The 19044-nt window shown below is 40.0% G+C and overlaps 2 protein-coding genes across 5 annotated transcripts; one reads left to right on the top strand and one right to left on the bottom strand.

Annotated features, from left to right (window-relative positions):
• Nucleotides 1-2063: 2063 nt before the first annotated feature.
• RB195_000116 (uncharacterized protein) lies at nucleotides 2064-11693 on the top strand (the record flags this gene model as incomplete). 2 transcript variants are annotated; one of them, XM_064196277.1, is made up of 12 exons in its annotated part: nucleotides 2064-2193; nucleotides 3297-3453; nucleotides 7684-7731; nucleotides 8280-8362; nucleotides 8524-8675; nucleotides 9285-9388; nucleotides 9693-9753; nucleotides 9810-9935; nucleotides 10039-10191; nucleotides 10812-10904; nucleotides 11415-11466; nucleotides 11530-11693. In XM_064196277.1, the coding sequence occupies 12 exons, from the start codon at nucleotides 2064-2066 to the stop codon at nucleotides 11691-11693; spliced, it is 1323 nt and encodes a 440-aa protein (XP_064052157.1). The 2 variants fall into 2 exon arrangements, with proteins under 2 accessions (XP_064052157.1, XP_064052158.1); XM_064196276.1 differs by lacking the exons at nucleotides 2064-2193; nucleotides 3297-3453; nucleotides 7684-7731 and adding an exon at nucleotides 4766-4797.
• Nucleotides 11694-13283: 1590 nt separating this feature from the next.
• RB195_000115 (uncharacterized protein) lies at nucleotides 13284-16002 on the bottom strand (the record flags this gene model as incomplete). Of its 3 annotated transcripts, XM_013443780.2 has the most annotated exons (5): nucleotides 13284-13390; nucleotides 13457-13604; nucleotides 15328-15461; nucleotides 15791-15877; nucleotides 15933-16002. In XM_013443780.2, 5 exons carry the CDS (start codon nucleotides 16000-16002, stop codon nucleotides 13284-13286), a joined length of 546 nt encoding a protein of 181 aa, XP_013299234.2. The 3 variants fall into 3 exon arrangements, with proteins under 3 accessions (XP_013299234.2, XP_064052155.1, XP_064052156.1); XM_064196274.1 differs by lacking the exons at nucleotides 15791-15877; nucleotides 15933-16002 and having other exon boundaries at nucleotides 15328-15459; XM_064196275.1 differs by lacking the exons at nucleotides 15328-15461; nucleotides 15791-15877; nucleotides 15933-16002 and having other exon boundaries at nucleotides 13457-13595.
• Between the last annotated feature and the right edge of the window lie 3042 nt (nucleotides 16003-19044).

Genomic DNA, 19044 nt, shown 5'->3' with positions numbered 1-19044 from the left:
AAAAATGTCACGAACGGATCGATCCGGTGAGAGGAAGAGACCGCACTCAATGCGGGTCACAGGTGGACGTGATCTCCACCACCGTCAGCGAGCTCCGTGGTCGTCTGAGCTGAGGACATCCTTAAAGGCATCACCTCACGAATTTGAGGTGGTGAGGGTTCCAGGTGGGTTATGCCTATACGGGGTCGTAGATTATGGGGAGAAGAGTGATTCCGTCAATTTCTTCCTAGTTGCAGTGAAAAACGGCCCGAAAGATCCGGCTTTGAGCGTTCTGGGGCGCTATTTTCTACAACGAGTTCGATTGGAGCGCGTCAGCCTTGCGCACGCGTGCCGCATCTTCCAGGCCGTTTTTTTACGGCAATTAGGAAGAAATGGACGGGACCACCCTCTTACTCATAATCTACGATCCCGTATACGAATACTTCACCTGAAATCCGCACCTCCCCAGATTCGTTGAATGAAGCCTTTAAGGATTGTCGCTTTACCGTCTTGCAATGGCCATCTTTCCATCGTTTTTGACCTATCATCGATTTCCCGCATCTAATCTTCCTGCCATTTCTAATTCTTTATTACGGCTGATCGACCATATCGTATACTATATTCCGGACGATCATAGGGATACCACGTCCTTTTGATTTAATGTCTTACCGCTCCTTCACACACTACCACTCATGTTTTTTTTCCTGTTCATCTCTGGAACAGAGATGCTGTTCTCATACGTACCCAATAAAGGTTTCAAATATACTATATTGATTTTTGATATTCCCTGTTGGTGGAGTGATAATTCGCCAACATTTCACTGATTTTATCTTGACAGTTGTTTATCTGCACCACAGCGATCCTGTTACAGTTCCCGCTTTTTGTTGTGTTGTAAATGAACGGTACGTGGAATATCTTCAGGTGCAGCCAAGGAGAATCCATATTTTATTAGTTCAACTTCTTTGATTTTGAGAAATACGTGTTTACTTCTGGCTCGCATGTACATCTCTTCCAATGCATTGAGTGATTCCAGAAAATCTAATGTATGTCACAAGCGCGGTTGCTAAGAAGTTCCGCTTTGACTCAACCATCGATCGATGGTTCGGAACCATCGATCCAGAGCAAACGAAGGCTTCCATCTCTCATGGATTGATAAAGTGGTGTCAGAATTATCTGGGAGGATAAAAACACTGATTTGATACATCTGTTAGCCATCATTGTTAAGGCATTGTTAAAGCTAGCTACCCATCCATAAATCTCAAACGATTCTGAATTGAAGTGAACGTGGGGGGCGCATCCATAAACGCCTGGTACTTTATCCTTTATCCTTTTTTCAAGTCTTGAACACAACGGAACACACTTCTTTTCTGGTTTGTCGGCTCAAATATGGCTAAATGAGAATGAAATAAATTTTCATCAACATCCTAAGCGTGAGCACCACATTCAAGATAAATAATTAAGAGTAGGATCGTTCAACTTTTCGCTGCTTTTCGATTTTTGTCGAATTTTTCGATGTTTATCAGCAATTGCTGAAACAGTTTCCATCCGCACAGAGACCGCAGACCCTTTCCAAGGAGGCCGTCCCAACGTTATCAGGACAACTAGAAAAACTTCTAATACCCTGAATAATTTGTGCTTCATGGAAATGTACAAATTATTTTTTTTTTGTAAAGTGTTGTATTTTTATGACAAAACTGCTAAAAAAAAAACTACATAAACTTTTATCTGAAGAATATTCCACTTGTTTTCAGTGACTGAGCCGAAAAACGTTAAATTTGAAGTGAAAATTAAACAGCATAATAATTTATTGAAGGCTAGTGTAACGTAGTGGTAAGAGATTCGTTACACCTACACGGTCGGTTTGACGGTTCGGTACCGTATGAGCGTCAAGCAAAATTTCAGGTTAACAAAATTGGTACCAGAGCTCTCTGGAAGGATAAAAATAGTGAATTGATACAAGAGATACACAGGTGGTCGCCCAACCTATATGGATCAGGGAGCCACCTTACGACATTTTGCTAAGACGATGGTGAATCTTAGCAGAGGTTTACTCTTAGCTAGGCTTCCAATTCCGAGAAGTCGGAATGTCGGATGTGTCGAACTCGGTCTCAGCTTGGGAGACCCTGCCGGAAGGCGAACCTCCGCTGTGCTTCGAAGTTCGACGACGCCCAGAGTCAACTCCACGCCACTATGAGGCGGTAAATCGTTGTGGAGGTCCACTTTCTTAACCCTTCCGAATTGTTACAAGTGTTTTAACATCGTACCGTAATCTCAAATTCTGTTAATCAATGTTAATACGATCCTAGCTTGAGATTGATCCGCTTCCGCTGCACTTGTGAGCTCAACATACAGTCCACTTTGCCCAAAAGTTCATTTTGGAGATCAAAATTGCCAAATTGCCGGTACTTTTCACACCTTTAATTTAATTTTATTTTTATTATGCATCCAATAGCTATATCCTCGCCAAACACTTACATGACACCTTAAACCCCTAAGAGCAACATCTTGATCTATTCATGGTTTCCAAAATGTTGCACGCTAAAAGCTAGTTTGACAGATATTTCAGAAGAAACACACCTTTGACACTGCAGCTGATAACGTGAATACCTTAGCAAATATTGGAAGAAAAAACAAAGAACTGCCAAAGCTTCGGAAACTGTCGAAGTTTTGAAAGCGTCAAATTGAACTCTTGAGGTCGAATCGAACACATATCTTAAAAACATCACCCCCGCGAATCTGAGGTGGTGCAGATTTCTGGTGGAGTATTCTTATTAAGGATAGTAGATTATGGAGAGGAGAGTGATTCCGTCCATTTCTTCGTGATTGCCGTTAAAAACGGCCCGGAAATGGGGCGTGTGCACACGGCTAGCGCGCTCCAATCGGACTCGTTGTATAAAATAGCGCACCGAAACGCTCGAAGCCGTATCTTCCGGGCCGTTTTCTACGGAAATTAGGAAGAAATGGACGGATTCACCCTCCTCTCCATAATCTACTATCCCTTCTAAGAAAACTCCACCTGAAATTCGTATCACCTCAGATTTGTGAGGTGATGCCTTTAAGGCGGTACACCGCGAAGTTGACGATTTAGTGTCGCTCTAAGAATGGAAGCGGTAAAGGTGTAGTCCACGAGTGTGAGCACGATCACGCTCGTAGTCGTTGTGAACTGAACCCCAACCCGTACCGTGGAGAGAATGCAGCATCGCTCATTTCGTGGAGAACGTGAGAAAGAGGCTCTCGCTGTCCAGGAGCCACAGAGATTCTGCTCAGGACCTGCGGCAGGGAGCGCTTTCGTGACACATAATCGCGCTATGCTCCAGATCCAGACAATGTTCCAGCACCTCTAGGAACCTCTTTTCATGACAAACGGATGCCCATCTTCCTGATGGAAGATGACATGGCTCTTCCTGGACGGTCTTTTCTCGATTGCAACATGAAGACAGTTAAGGTGAGATGGGTAGACGTCGCCGTTGATGTGTGATTGCATTAAAGGTTTCGGCCAACATTCGGGTTGTTATGCTTTCATCTCTATCCACGGCTCCCAGAAGTGCCTGATCGTCGAAGTCCGATGGGCGCCCTCTTGTTGGATTATCCTACAAGCTAGTGTGGCCAGATTTGAAGAAAAAACTATTCCTGGCATTGTCTCTCACTGCCTAATTTCGTGATACGCTCGCTGCATTTAATGACCGAATAGGTCGATGTCCCTCTTCTGGTAGCTTCCACAGCGATCTCACATCAAAACACGATTTCCCTCGAAATCTTGAGCCTGCGATTTTCCTCATCGTATCCTTTTGTTTTTAAGCCGTGCACTACGAAGCAAACATCAGGATAGTTTCGCGGGCAATGAACATTTGCGAAGATGAATTTTTTCTAAACCCCCTCTCACGTATGATCCACACTGGTGTTGTCACAACTCACATATTGATTCAGAATTTGTAACAGCTGAAAAAGCTGAAGAAAAATCAGTAAGATTCAAAATGATATGTTAGCTTCATTGGCTCTAACTAATCACAGTAAAAATGTGTACTCAGCAAAAAGTCTAGAATAACACATCAAGAGAATCCTAGTATGTACTTCCCTACACGCCACTGCGACACACTACGCTTACGTAAGCGGTAAGGGAGTTAATTTTGGGAAGATGGAGAAGGGAGAGGCATCAGACAGACAGCTTATCAGACGGATGCTAGACGCTAAGAGAAGGTGTGGTGGTCGTTATCATTGTTCGAATTTATTTTGTACTCTCCTTATCACAACAATGGCGTTTTTATTCTAATTAATTATGACGCTCTCGTGAATAAACGCTATCGATTCATATCTAAAGATATACTGTACATTAATTTTAGTTTTTTTTTGTTCGATTCAGTTTTTGCAGTATTTTTTTTCGCTATTAAAAAATGGACCATAAAATTGATCTAGGTCTACGTGCTCTGTACCTGTTCCTCTTTCGAAACCGTAGCCGTTCCGTGGCGTCTTTGAATTATCAGTTGAAAATTGAATCCACAAAAAAAAAACAAGCAAACAATCGAGTGAAAATTAAGGGGAAAAAAGGCGTAGGCGTTAAATTCAACGCCGACGGCGATGTACGCAGAAAAGAGTTTGAAAAGCTTGGTGGCGTACTAAAATAAGTTTTAACACCTGCATCACCTGTGCCGACGTTGTTTGTCGATTTTTTCGACTAGACGCCAAAAATACTCCTATTTGTTTCGATCACGCGCTAGGATTGTCGAGTAGCTTCTCTTCTTGCGAGAGGCTCGAATAGTCATCGTAAATATTTTTAGGTAAAGGAGTAATGAAGTTTACAGGATTGGCGGTCGTTATGCGGTTCGTTTCATCCGCATCTTGTCGCAAGCCGCTCTTAGCTCTGGTCCAACGAATCTCGTTGAAATCCACCAGTGTTCGACCCCCCTAATTTTACTTACTTTACGACATACGCGGTAGCATCCGTGATCTCGGACCGCTGACGTAGGAGTAGATCTCCTCTCTCACTTAGGAAAGGTGTGTATGTACTTCCAGCATCACTCTAATGAATAGGCATTCCATGACTCTGATTGCACTTTTCCGCTGCTCGAAAAAAGTCCTCGATGTTCTTGTATGCCTGGCAGACAGTACGTTTCCTCCTGCCCAGACCGGAGATCAGGTCGTCCACCATGTAAAGGCATCACCCCACGAATCTGGAATGGTACGGATTTTCGGCGGAGCATTCGTATACAGGATAGTAGATTATGGACAGAAGGGTGATTCCGTTCATTTCTTCCTAATTGCCGTAGAAAACGGCCCGGAAGATACGGCTTCGAGGGTCCGGCGCACTATTTTCTACAAGGAGTTCGATTGGAGCGCGCCAGCCCTATGCGGCGCCGCATCTTCCGGGCCTTTTTTTACGGGAATTAGGAAGAAATGGGCGGAATCACACCCCTCTCCATAATCTACTCTCCCGTATAAGAATACTCCATCTGAAATCCACCTCAGATTCCTGGGGTTCCTTTTACTCTCCGTGCTCCTCATTGTATTACTTATTATCAACTACATTCTCTAATGTAGTTGAGGTAGCAACTGAAAATTAAATATAATAAGTAAAATTCAAGAAAGCATGTTATAGAACTGATAAATAAATTAATATAAAAACAAAACAACGCATTGAACAACACTAAGGTAAATACAGGTAAAAAAAGGTTTACAGCAAGTTTACACACAATTCGGATCTGATTTAGCGATGAATACTGACCCTGAATATGAACAAATGCAGTTCTGAGGCAGATTGCGGTAGAAGGAACTAAACATTCATAACTTTGCGCCAAGAAAACCTAGAAAGAATAGTAAAGATGCATCCTTTAGGGATAGGCTTGCGCTCCGAAATAATTGAAGTACATTTCTCAGAGGTCGTTTGGATTTTTTGGAAGTTAATTGGAGAAAGGATGGGAATTTCAGAAAATTTTTTTCAACTAACATTCGAAAGAACGGAAAGGAACACAGAAAAAGTAAAACAGGGTCCTGCCAGAAAAAATCCTTTTCAATAACATATTTGGGAAACGAATAAGTTTTTTTATTGAATATAAACTTACTATAAGAGTTACTGAACGTTGTTAAAAGTGACACACATTTTGACGCCAAGTTCACCAAAAATCCAAACTTTCGCACTTTTCTTCCTTGCTGGTTGCACAACTGTAGTGCAATTTAAAAAAAATCTGCCGCATTCCTCTAACAGGGCATCAAAGAGAATCCCTGACTGTAAATTTTGGTTCCTGTAGTGACCTGCTTCTCTCTAAAAGTAGTTGGGAGAAGTATAAAGGGTAAAGTAACTAAAGGATAAAGGATAAAGTCTCCGATTCGTCGAAAATCCATTCGGACGCACTAATAGGCGATTCTTTTCATTCGACGAATCGCAGGAGCGGGCGGGAAGCAGGGGTGGCACGTTGCAATTGGGGACGTCGTAAGGAACCGCATTTTGAAGCCGTCTGTTTACAGTGATGCACGGAGAGATGAGCGGAACCACCCCTAAATTCAAAATTAAAGGATAAAGGATAAAGTCACTGGCGTATCAATTCACTCCGGTTGTGTCAACTGGGTTTTACTAGAATTCGTAGCTGTTGAGGTTTTGGAACGCGTACAGGCATCTACAATGACGCCTGTGAGGGCCAGCTCATGATCAAATCAGTGTTTTTATCCAACCAGACAAGTCTGGTACTAATCTATCGATCCCGGAGGGGATCCCGAAAAGCTTGGTTTCCACTAGGGCGGCTTCGATCCATCGAGCTTGCGGCTGCAGCAGACCTCCGGCCGACTCCGGCTACACCTACTCCAAACGCAAAAACAGTAGTAAAAAATTACTATTTTCTCAATTCGGTTCGAAAGAACTTAGGGAAGATGGAAAAAAAAACAAATTTTGCACAGTAATATAGCAAAAATCAGTCTCTACAATCCCGACAATTTGCACTGCCTCTGATTCACTGTGAGCATCGTTGTCCACCGATTCGTGTTCAGCCTACCTTGTACTAATTTTACCCTTTGTTTTCGTTGCTCGTGTTTTTTTCGCATATTAACGAACAAACACAAAAAAAAATGCAAAAACTTATTTCTCTCAGGGATTTATCCCCAACCTTTCCGACAGAAAAAAAACGGCGCTATATTGGGTCACGCCACTGTTTGTCACTGGAAGTCATACCAAAATGTATATTAGCTACTTTAGTAAATGGGCGGATCGTCAAAATATCGAAATAGCCGTAACGGAGGTCCGACAAAGGAATGTGCAAGCTACGCAGGAAAAGAATTTTTCCGCTTACGATCTTTCACGGACTCAATACGAACTCGCATCCTCAAAGTTATTGAGTTATTGAAAGATTCCACGATTTTACTTCAAAGACAACTATCGAATATGTCTCCATATGACCTGTTTCCTGCTCCCCAACCATTTCTTACCGCCTTTTGTTGGGAAAATTCCCGCTGTCTCTCACGTAGACTTGATCCTGACTCAGGTTTATTCCTTACTTTGAGCGTGAATCGAAAACCCGTTCCACATGAACACTCTCCTGTCCAGGTTTAGTTGGGAACCGAATTTTACTACCAGTGTGGAGTTTCAGGAATATTTCAAGGGTGCCATTTTTTAGTCATCTTTTTTTAAGTCAGTTTTTTTTAGTCGTCCAAATCGGCTCACAACAACCCCTGTTTACCATAATACCATTTTTTCCTTATGGTCCTTATGATATAAGTCAGGAGCAGGCAACCTCCATTGGCAGTTTGTGGTTTTCGCAGCATTTTGAGGTGACTTCGCTTAATTCTTTTTTGAAATTTCTTTTCAATAACCTTAAAGAAGTTTAAAAAGAAGGAGCATTCTTAGGAATCCCTGCAAGCTCCTCTCTATGAAATCAGATAAAATGTTGTCATAATTCATTCAAAATCATAGTCCGGCTAGTTCACGCCGATGTTTGTAAACATGAAGAAAAGAGATAAGGGAATAAGGATAACGAACATATTTGAAATTACACTTTTGACCTTCGGTCAGGAACAGAATAAATGATTTTTCGAAACTACAGTTACTCAGGATGAACGAAAACGTCCAAAAATGCATTTTAGTAATATTGTGTCCCATACCGATTTGATTTTCTAGCGAATTTGCCAAAATATCTGGATGAAGCAGAAATAGAAGTGCTACTGTAAGCAGCTAACGACAGTTAGAAAGAGGAAAAATATGTCCGACCTCACATCAGGGACCCTCATTTTTATTTTTTTTAGAATTTTTTGTTCTGAATTCTCTAATCTTTGAACGCTGACGTTGAATTTTGAAACTTTTCATCGAGAATTTTATTTAGGTTGAACCTTGGAGACGCAACGAGGATGAATCCTGGTCTATCATGGATATGTAGCAAGGAGCGTGCAGTCTTGCAGTGTGCAGGTAAAACTAATCTTCTACTAGGTTCACACTGAAAATAGGAATAGAACTCGTTTTTTTCACAACTATTTTTCCACGCAAATTATATTTTTTGAGGTATCGAGGAGCTGGGAGGAAACCCATTATTTCGAGCAATGTCAAGTAATCGAGAGCAGAATTTTCAGTTCTCATCCTCCTAGCAAAGAATTGCTCGGCTGGAACTGATTCCGGTGAATACACTGATGATATAGGACGAGGGAAATTTTTCCCATTGGCTGCAGCTGCTTACTCTGCTACACCTCAAGACTGTATCAGTAATAAATTCAGAAACGCATCCGTGAGTGATAATTTACAACCCAAATTAACAAAATGTCATGGAATAGAACTCACCGCTATGCTTTCAAAGATTCCGTCTTCCTTAAAGGCATCATCCCAGAATCTGGGGACGGTGCGAGTTTCAGGTGGGTTATGTCTATACGGAGTCGTAGATTAGGGAGGGATGGGGTGATTCCGTCTATTTCCGTCTATTAAAAAATTTGTTAAAAATTAAAAAATTCCGTTAAAATTAAAAACGTTGATTCCGTCTATTAAAAAAAGGACTGGAAGATACGGCTCCGAGCGTTCCGGGGCGCTATTTTCTACAACGAGTTCGATTGGAGCGTGCCAGTCTTGTGCACGCGCGCCGCATCATCCGGGCCGTTTTTTTTTGCGGCGATTAGAAAGAAATAGACACCTTCTTCCTCTCCATAATCTACGACCCGTATAGGAACTCTCCACCTGAAATCCGCACCACTCCGCCAGATTCGTTGGGTGATGCCTTTAAAAAACTGAATAGAGAAAGACGTTCCGATGTTTCACTTGCATTTTTTTCTGGATTTATCTCTTTTGAAAATTTTGTCACTTCATTATTTTTATTTTTAATTTTTTAAAAATTTTTGTCATTTAGTTAGTGGATCGTTTCGTCGGTATCTGTGATCCTGATCCATACGATTCGTGCGCTGGTTTCATTGCTCTACTTCATGATGATAATGCGATTGTTATCAGTTTCAGGTATGTAAACTGAAGTAAGTGAATTTTTCAGTTTATTCACGTTTTTTTTATTGAAAACTAATTTTTGTGCAAACTAATGGTTTTCCCTCAACAGTGTCAGTTAAAAATTACTTTACAAATTGTTTTGTGTTGAGAACCTCGTTTGAAAAAAAAACTAAGCACTAACATCGCTTGAATTAGCCAAATCACTTGAAGGAAAAAAAATACTTTTTGGAAGAAAGAATGAATTGATCTAATCAATAACCCCATTATTGGAATTCTATGCGAATGTTTTCTTAAATATCAAAAATAATTCGTGTTGTAGAGGGACAAACAGATTTGTGCAGTTGCTCGAGGAAACACGTCTAAGTGCCTTTCACAGAAAGGTGCTTAATTTTTTTTATAAAATTTTTGAAAAATGTAATAAAAACTCCAAATTAAGATGTCATGGGTTGCTGGCGGATATGTATCCGCTTACTTCCACGAAGCTTTCCTTGCCGTTTGGAATGGAGGAATTGGGGAAAGCCTTGCAAAATTGCAGCAAATTTATCCGACATATCAAATATGGGTAAATATCCAGGAAACTGTAAAAAAGGATCACCTACGTTTAGCAGAAAATGTCTCAATGGTTTTCTTTTTTTACAATTCATAGATCAAAAGCAGATTCGCAGGTTACTGGACATTCATTGGGAGCATCGATGGCATCGTTAGCGGCATCGTACATAGTCACTAGTGGAAGTATAAACGGTGATAGAGTGAGACTAATAACATATGGTCAACCAAGGACAGGCGATTTTACCTTTGCCACTGTTCATAACAACCAAGTGAGTGATAATAGTTCTTTTATGCTTGATATGGGCGGACGTAGCGCAGTCGACAGGAGATTTTGCCGTGGCTGCACGATCGATTGAAGGTTCGAATCCGCCCTAGTGCCAACTGAGCCTTTCATCCTTCTGGAGTCGATAAATTGATACCAAGCTGGTGTGAAAGAATAAAAGCTTGGCACTCTGGCGCTAGCCTCCGCTAGTCACTCTGAGGCTAGACACCTGTTCATAAACCTCATACGATTCTGAGTTGAGGTAACGCGGTGGCAGATCCCAACCGGGATTGATTGACGCCAGATATTTTATCATTTATCTTTTGTGTATGTATCGAATTCATTTTAGATTTTAGATCTTTTAGATCCAGGTTGGATTTATCCCAGTGAACTGCGAAAGAAATCGCATTACATGATCTTAAGTATCCTAGATCTTTTTCGTAGAGTTCATAATTAGCGTTCAAAGCCAATTAATTTTCATCATTTCACTACTGTAAATAGGTGGCGAAAATTAGTCCACAGAGGAAAATAGCGATTATTACTGGTACTCTTACTCACTTTTCAATTAACTAACTTAACAACTTTCCTTTAATCTTTTTTCTAACAATTGATATCATATCGTTCAAGATCCCTTATTCGTTTCGTGTGGTACATTGGCGCGATATTGTTCCACATATTCTCATGAAGGATTTCGAAGGTTATTGGCATCATAAGAGCGAGGTACTTCTAGTAGCATTATTTTTTAATATCTAGTATAATGCACATACATAGCGATGTATAAAAATTACACCTTAATTTGCTTTAAAGGCATCCACGAATTTGGCGTGGTATGGATTTTCGTTGAAGTATACCAATAGCGGGTCGTAGATTATGAGTACAGGGGAATATCCGTTCATCTCTCCTCGCATCACTGTAAGGAGACGGCTTCGGAATGCGGTTCCTTATGATGTCCCCAATTGCAACGCACCACCCTTGCGCCCCGCCTCCGTCTGCGATTCGTCGAAAATCCATTCGGGCGCCTCGATGGGGAATTTATTTTATTCGATGTCATTTCACTATAGGTATACTCCAACCATACCACGCCAGATTCATGGGGTGATGCCTTTAACTCATCAGTTTTTCGTTAAAGTAAATGAGCGAAAATATCGATGAAAACGCAAAAATAGTACAAAACTTTGCATCCTTTCCTCCGTTTGCAAATTATATATCAATTAAGCTGAGCTATTTAAGGTATTCTACCAATACGGTATGGGAAAAGGTTCAAATTTTACCGTATGTGATGGTAAATGCCAGTTAATAAAATTGTTTAAGATACACAAGATAACAAGACTATGCAATTTTTCAGCTGATGAGAGCTCCGAGTGCAGCGATCGTTTCTACCTCGCTCTGTCAATTTACGACCACCTGCACTACTTTGATGTAGACGTGAGCCAGTATGGATCTAATGGTTGCATCGAGGCTGAAATAACTCTTACACTGTCAACTTCTGGAACGACCATTCACCCCTGAAAGTGAAAGAAGGCGATAAACACGATTTTTGTCTACAAAAACGGTCCGGACGGAATTTTTGTGTTTGCTTGGAATAAACGATGATTACGATTAGGAACTATTACCTGTGGATTACTGTGCGTTACAAACACCAGAGGGGGTATCCAGGAAGAATTTCGTTCGTCATGTTTCATGGCTATTCGGCAAATAGGTTGTTCTACATAGCTTCTACATCTGTTCCTTAGCGTGGCTTTTGCATCGTTTTTAGGACAATTAAGATGAATGATGATGATATGATTAAATGGATTTGTAAAATAATAATTGTAATTAGTAATAATAATTGTGATATGGATTTCCAAGCGCCATAGACTATAGGGGGGGGGGGCTTAGATTGCAAAAACGGATGGGATCTCGCTCATCTCCCCCGCATCACTGTATACGCGCCTCGCCTCCGCCTGCGATTCGTCGAAAATCCATTCGGGTGCCCCAATAGGCAATTCTTTTCATTCGACGAATCGCAGGAGGGGGCGGGAGGCAGGGGTGGCGCGTTGCAATTGGGGACGTCGTAAGGAACCACATTCCATTCGCGGTCTGTTTACAGTGATGCAGGGAGCGATGAGCGAGATTCCACCCGTTTTTGCGATCTACGCCTCCGTATAGTCTTTGGCCTTCGGAAATCCATACCACTTCAGATTCGTGGGGTAACCGTCACACCTACACCCTAACGTTATCTTTTCCTGGAGAGATTCCAACAACGATTCCATTTCGTAGTATGCTACCACTGAAAGGTCCAAAGCTACCATAACTTTTTAGCGAACAATTTCTAAAGTTCTTTTTTAGCCACTCCGGGAAGAATAGTCCTTTAACAGAAAGTTGTTACCTAGTATCCGAGCGCTTAGTATTTCAACACTTTTCACTGGATTTCTCGCTTCTGATTACGTTTATTCCTACATAATTTATGTATTGCACAAAAGGTTATGAGGATTTACTGCGGAATGAACGGAAACCAATAACACCCAAGGAGATCCACACCTAATATCCACAACTCAATAATAATTGACATTAATAATTAATTTAATCTAATATCACACAAATGATTAGTTGGTTAATTTGAAGAAACAAATGAGAGTTGGACGAAAAGATTAAGTGGGTACACATGAATCTTTAAAAATATTGAAGACTAGAAAACAGTAAAATACACTTCGTGACTAGATTATTCGCAAAAAAAAACAAATGCTTTTACAATAGTATATATGTTGAAGGCATCACTCCATGAATCTGAGGTGGTACGGATTTCAGGTGGAGTATTCTCATAAGGGATAGTAGATTATGGAGAGGAGGGTGATTCCGTCCATTTCTTCCTAATTGCCGTAAAAAACGGCACGGAAGATACGGCTTCGAGCATTCTGGCGCACTATTTTCTGCAAGGAGTTCGACTGGAGCGCGCCAGCCTTGTGCAGAGCCGCATCTTCCGTGCCGTTTTTTACGGCAATTAGGAAGAAATGGACGGAATATGCTCTCTCTCCATAATCTACGATCCCGTATACCAATACTCCACCTGAAATCCGTACCACCTCAGATTCGTGGGGTGATGCCTTGAAGGAGACGATACTAATCGTGCATGAGGCTCATCGTTATGTACGTCTTCGCATTCAGTACTGGAAGCACATCACCATCACAGCTACATACGAAACGATCCAGGAGATTCCATTGAGATTCTAAACGGATTCATTATAAGTTTAGAATTTTTCGAATTTCCAGCCCGTTCCTGTAGTGTTACATACTAAGTTTGTTCAAATATTTGCTGATCATCGTCTTCCCGAAATTGGTAATAGTGGATTGTAATGGAGAATCCTCTTGAACAAGGAAAGAAGGAGAAGGTGTCGTTGATCTTTTGCGGAACAATGCCAGGAAGCGATCCATGTAGGACCCCTAAAAATCAGGAATATTTGCTATATCCAAGTCTTTCAATAGAAAATGTTTCGCCTGATATTTTGCATATTAGGGCTCAAGGCATTTCTTCCACCCTCATCATGGACCACAGCGATTTTTCGATTTATTGATTTGTTAGTTTTTTTTTTCTTCTCCTTTCATGGCTTGGTAAAATCTTGCTGATATTCCTGATTAGCATGTGAATGACTTTGTCTCATATTATATAGCTTCGTATCTCCGGAGCGTATACTTGAATGCCTGGGCGCATTCGAGTAATTACTAGTAATTTAAAGGCGTCACCCCACGAATCTGGGCAGTATGGGTTTCAGGCGGGTAATGCCTGTACGGGGTCGTAGATTGTGGGGAAGAGGGTGATTCCCTTCATCTCTCCTTTTACCAATGTGAACGGACGACCGCGGAACGTTGTTTCTTACGATGGCTTCTGACGCACTGCGCAGCCATTGCGCTCCGCCCCCGCCTGCGATTCGTCCGAATGGGTTTTCGACCAAATGGACAAGTAGTCCCTATACGATATCGTATAGGCATTACTCACGTGAAACCCGTACCACCCCAGATTCGTGCGGTGATGCCTTTAATTACAAGCAGTGCCGCCGTGAACAGGCACAAAATTGAGAAAGTTGACAATTTTGTGTGTAACTATGGCCGGGGATAGCCACCGTAGCTGAGTAATTATAATTAAAATTTGGTAGTATTTACTACAATTGAAATTTGCATGTATTCAATTTACTGGTGCTTCGTCAAAAACGTAACGCGCTGGGGCGGCACATCCGAGAACGGCTATTTGCAAGATCATAAATGTATGAAACCAGTCGCATACGCGAAATGCGAAGTGAGAAGTGAGAAGATGTTGACGTTATTTGAAAACACTTCACGGATGTATTTTCAAGGTAGCAAGGCTTGCGAAAATGGCCTCTTTTTCCTTAGGGTGGTGTTGTGAACGTCGAAAATTATCTAAGTGTGTTTTGTTCGAGAAATCAAACATCGCACATTTCTGATTTTCAAAATCAATCATTTCTGCCGGTTAAATATAGACTATTTCATTTCTCTTATATGTTTTCGTCCATTTTCACGCATTTTTCGAAGTTATTTAGCCGAAATCGTATGTTCGAAAAGTTTAAAAGCATCACTCCACGAATCTGAGGTGGTACGGATTTCAGGTGGTGTATTCTTATAAGGGATAGTAGATTATGGAGAGAAGGGTGATTCCGTCCATTCCTTCCTAATTGCCGTAAAAACCGGCCCGGAAGATACGGCTTTGGGCGTTCTGGCGCACTATTTTCTACAAGGAGTTCGACTGGAGCGCGCCAGCCTTGTGCACGTGCCGCATCTTCTGGGCCGTTTTTTATGGTAATTAGAAAAAAATGGACGGAATCACCCTCCTCTCCGTAATCTACTATCCGAATACTCCACCTGAAATCCGTACCACCTCTGATTTTTGTGTGATGCCTATAAGATCATATATTGGTTAGGGGAAACTAAGAAAAACTAGGAAAACATGATGTCAAACGCATTACAGGATGACCCCCGACCCGATGGTTCACAAGGTCCTCAGAGGGCAAAATTTTACGCTCTTCTTATCCCACGCGAAAGGAGAAACTATTGGGCGATTTTGGCGCACGATCGATAGAAGTGGAAAAATTACTGACACCTGCTTGACCAGTTCGAGGAGAAACGGGAGTAAAGGTGATCATGGTGAACTCACGGGATTTTTCTTGGCTCTGAGGATGTTGCTTTTGTATAGGGTCCAATACTTTGAAGGAATGAATTTTTTGTTCGTCTCTTCATCGTCTCCTTCTACATCAGCAATGGTCGTTGGAGACTGAGTTGTTGTCATGCCTTAACACTTTGTGATTTTATTTTGAATTGAAAAGATGTGGGTAAAAAAACCTGTAGGATTTTTAAAATGAATTGAAAAATAAAATGAAAATGACGTAAATGAACTATTCGCACAAAACCTGATTTTTTAATTTATTATTAACTTAAATTAAAAATTATTAAATTCGAGAAAACATTAACGTAATAACATTTGATGATATTATATAAAACATAATAATAAATAAAAATCAACTCCTTTACAAATAGGTCCTTTTATCTGTCACACGTCAAGAAATTTTTCGGAAATTTTTTTTGAAGAAAAATTAAAAATTGAACATTAAATAAAATACTTCTTGACGTTTCTGCCGCCTTCAGATTCAACTCCATTAACGCATCGCGTAGCACACATGCACATGAGAGAGTGGTGTTCACGCTTCCTAAACAGAACCTCTAAAATAATATCTGCCAGAAAAAAAAATCCACAGCACATACCAGGACCAGGACTACTCCAAGCACTTGATTCCATAGTGAACAACAGGAAAAGAATAACAATGGACTTCATGGACGTGTTTGTTGCGGCAAGAAGAGCGATTGTGGATTGACCTCGAATCTGTATGATTGTATTCTAATGAGGCCATGCTGTTTACTTTACTGGTCATCAATGTCACGCTGCTTATGCAAATTCGAGAATAGTGTTTGACAAGCATACAGTCTCCTACAGTAGTATGAAAATGGACCAGGTGGATTCAATAACGAGATTTCCCAGCGACAAGCGTGTATTTGGAATACGATGCTCCAAAAAACCACTCCACCTCCCTCTTTCCTCTCAACCCCTCTAGTATAATCAGCTTATGTAGCAATTAATAATTAAATATAATAAAATTTAAAAAAATAAATTGATGAATTAAAATATAATGAATTGATGAACGATGAGTAAAATAAATAAGATGAATAAAAATAAATTTACAGTAATCAGCACAGGAATCGAAGAATGTTGGAAGTTCTGGAAGAATTTTGACAGATTAAATAAGCATTTATGTCTTGGTGCAAAAGAGATTTAGTGGGAAGAAGGGAGTGTATTTTATAGATTAAGAAGTGCGCTCCAGAATAGTCGAACTACCCTTTTTGAAGTATTCTTGTTCATTTTCTGGAAATTAATTCGGAAAAAGTTGGGAATTTTTAACAAATTTCTCCAATTTTTTCTCAAAAAGATATTAAGAGAAGGAAAGATAATCCGAAAAAATAAAAGAACTCTCTTTAGAGAGGCTCCTTTCCTATCAAATATTCCAAGCTGAATCAATTTCTGTAAGATATGAGCTGAACTGTTGCACTTTGTTCGAGGGCACACATTTTCGAGCAAAGTCAAAAATCTGAATTTATTCTCACATTTTTTCACGGCGCGATTTCGGCGGTACGATTAGAAAATTCTGTTTTTTGATAGGCCATCAAGGGAAACTCCTGATCGCAAAAGTTTTAATTCCATATCGTTCCAGAGCGAGCTGGAAAAAATCCAAAACTAGCAGGAAAAATTTACTTGGTTAGGAACACCAAAACATTAAATTTCTGAGAATTTTGGTGTCATCATTTTTCGATTGTCCAGCGAAAAATCAGGTTTTGTTGCGTTTGACGTATGAAGTACCACAGAGGTGATCAAAAGATCACGTTCTTACGGCTTATTACCGTGATTATTAAAAACCAGTCACACCGGATTATCAGATTTTTTATTACTCTTGTTTTTCTCGTATTATGATGATGACGTGGGTCCTTTATCAAGAAGAAGGACCCATCACCTCATGGCATTTTCTTGTAAAGAATCACAACAGCCAACACTATCTATGGTTGCCTCTCACAAAAATTTCCGCCTTGGTGCAAGTCTTCCAACTTTTTTTTTCAAATCCAAAAATACAATATCACAGTCCAAAATGACCTGAAGGTGATTTTCCACGCTCCAAAAATGGTGTTGGATTCAGAGGACAAAGTTAGCCACTTATTCTTAAAATACCCTAACTTAGGATGTTCTGAATATCATTACCATACTAATACAGAAGGGCACACTAGATCACATTAAATAAACCGCTGTGCGAATATATTTCCCTCATTTCCTCAAAAAAAAAACAGGGACAGGGAAGCGTGAAAAAACCGGAGGTACAGGCAAAATATTCCAACGATAAGACGTAGATAAGAATCTGTGGCACCCCGTGGAATACAACTTGTGACAATGTTTCAGGTTTTAGAAACGTTTAAATTCCAAAATTGAAAATCATGTACTATTCGCCTTTTCCAGATTGTACTCAGAGAATTTTCCCTTACCTTATCAGAATCAATGCTGAACTTTTATGGTAATACGCAAAGCGGCGACATACCGATGTAATCCTTGGGAATTTGCACAGAAAATTTGGTCATTCATTTATTCGAACTCCTCTCTCATGAATTCTCCCAAAACAACACCAAGGTGAGTACTTTAAAAGATTTGTGGATGTGAAAATGAAAAAAAAACTGGTACCTTCGACAACTACATGGCTTTTGTTCATTGACTTTACTTCTTTTTATTACTTGTTTTCGCTTTTTATTGTTTTTTTTTCGCTGTGTATTACTTACTTTGCTTTTGTTGTTTTAATAAATCAAAAGATTTATTTGTTCTTAGATGGCGGATTATTTGAAAAGTTTCAATTTATTAAGCAAGTAGGCGAACGCTGTGCTTTTCCCATTATATAAACATATTAATAAACATATAAATTATAGAATTATATAAATTATATTTTTTTATATTATTGTATTTATTTTTATTTATTTATTTTTATTTTTTATATTATTATATTTTTTATATAATTATAAATTATATAAAAAATTATTATATAAACATTGCCTTCTTATTGGTTTGACATACCTTTGATTATCACTTTCCTTTTCTTCAACCATTCAATATCGAGGTTTGGCTGTAAATACGCCGTTTTCGGTTACGGTACTTTTACGTTTTTTAAACATTGTTTCACTCCAGTTGTTTGAATAAGAATCTCGAGTGTATATTCCAAGTATTCGTTAACTTGCAACCCGTGTTCTAGTTCTGAGCATTTTCAAAATTTCAAAAGTTTAATGCTCTCAATCTACTCGATAGAGGAAATATTGGAATTATTTCAGAGTGAATTGCATACTGAGTAGAAGAGTACGTTTAGGTGTTTAATGTGAGGACAGCGATCGGCTCGGAACTGTCATGACAGATGTAAATTTCAGGACGAGTTCGTCAGAAACAGGGATTTGACCTTAATACTTCTAATGCACTGAAAATGATAAATGCACTAGTAGGCATGCAAATGGAAACTGTACTCCTCTTTTCCAGAAAACCACTCCTCTATGTCTGAGTTTGAATGAATAGTGAGATATAGTAGCCAAGATCGAAATAGTGCGAAAAAAAAAAACGAAAAAATAGAGAGGATAATCCTTGTTTATTAGACAAAAGCCACATAGAGAGAATATCTCATGCATGTAAACAACAACAGATTTAAAGGCATCAGCCCCGCGAATCAGGGATGGTACGGGTTTCAGGTGGGTTATGCCTAGACGGGGTCGTAGATTATGGGGAAGAGGGCGATTCCGCCCATTTCTT

The sequence above is a fragment of the Necator americanus genome, chromosome IV (genome assembly GCF_031761385.1).
Source record: "Necator americanus strain Aroian chromosome IV, whole genome shotgun sequence".
Classification (NCBI taxonomy): Eukaryota; Metazoa; Nematoda; class Chromadorea; order Rhabditida; family Ancylostomatidae; genus Necator; species Necator americanus.
Note: the sequence above shows the minus strand (reverse complement) of the source record. Positions and strands in the feature narration are given on the sequence as shown.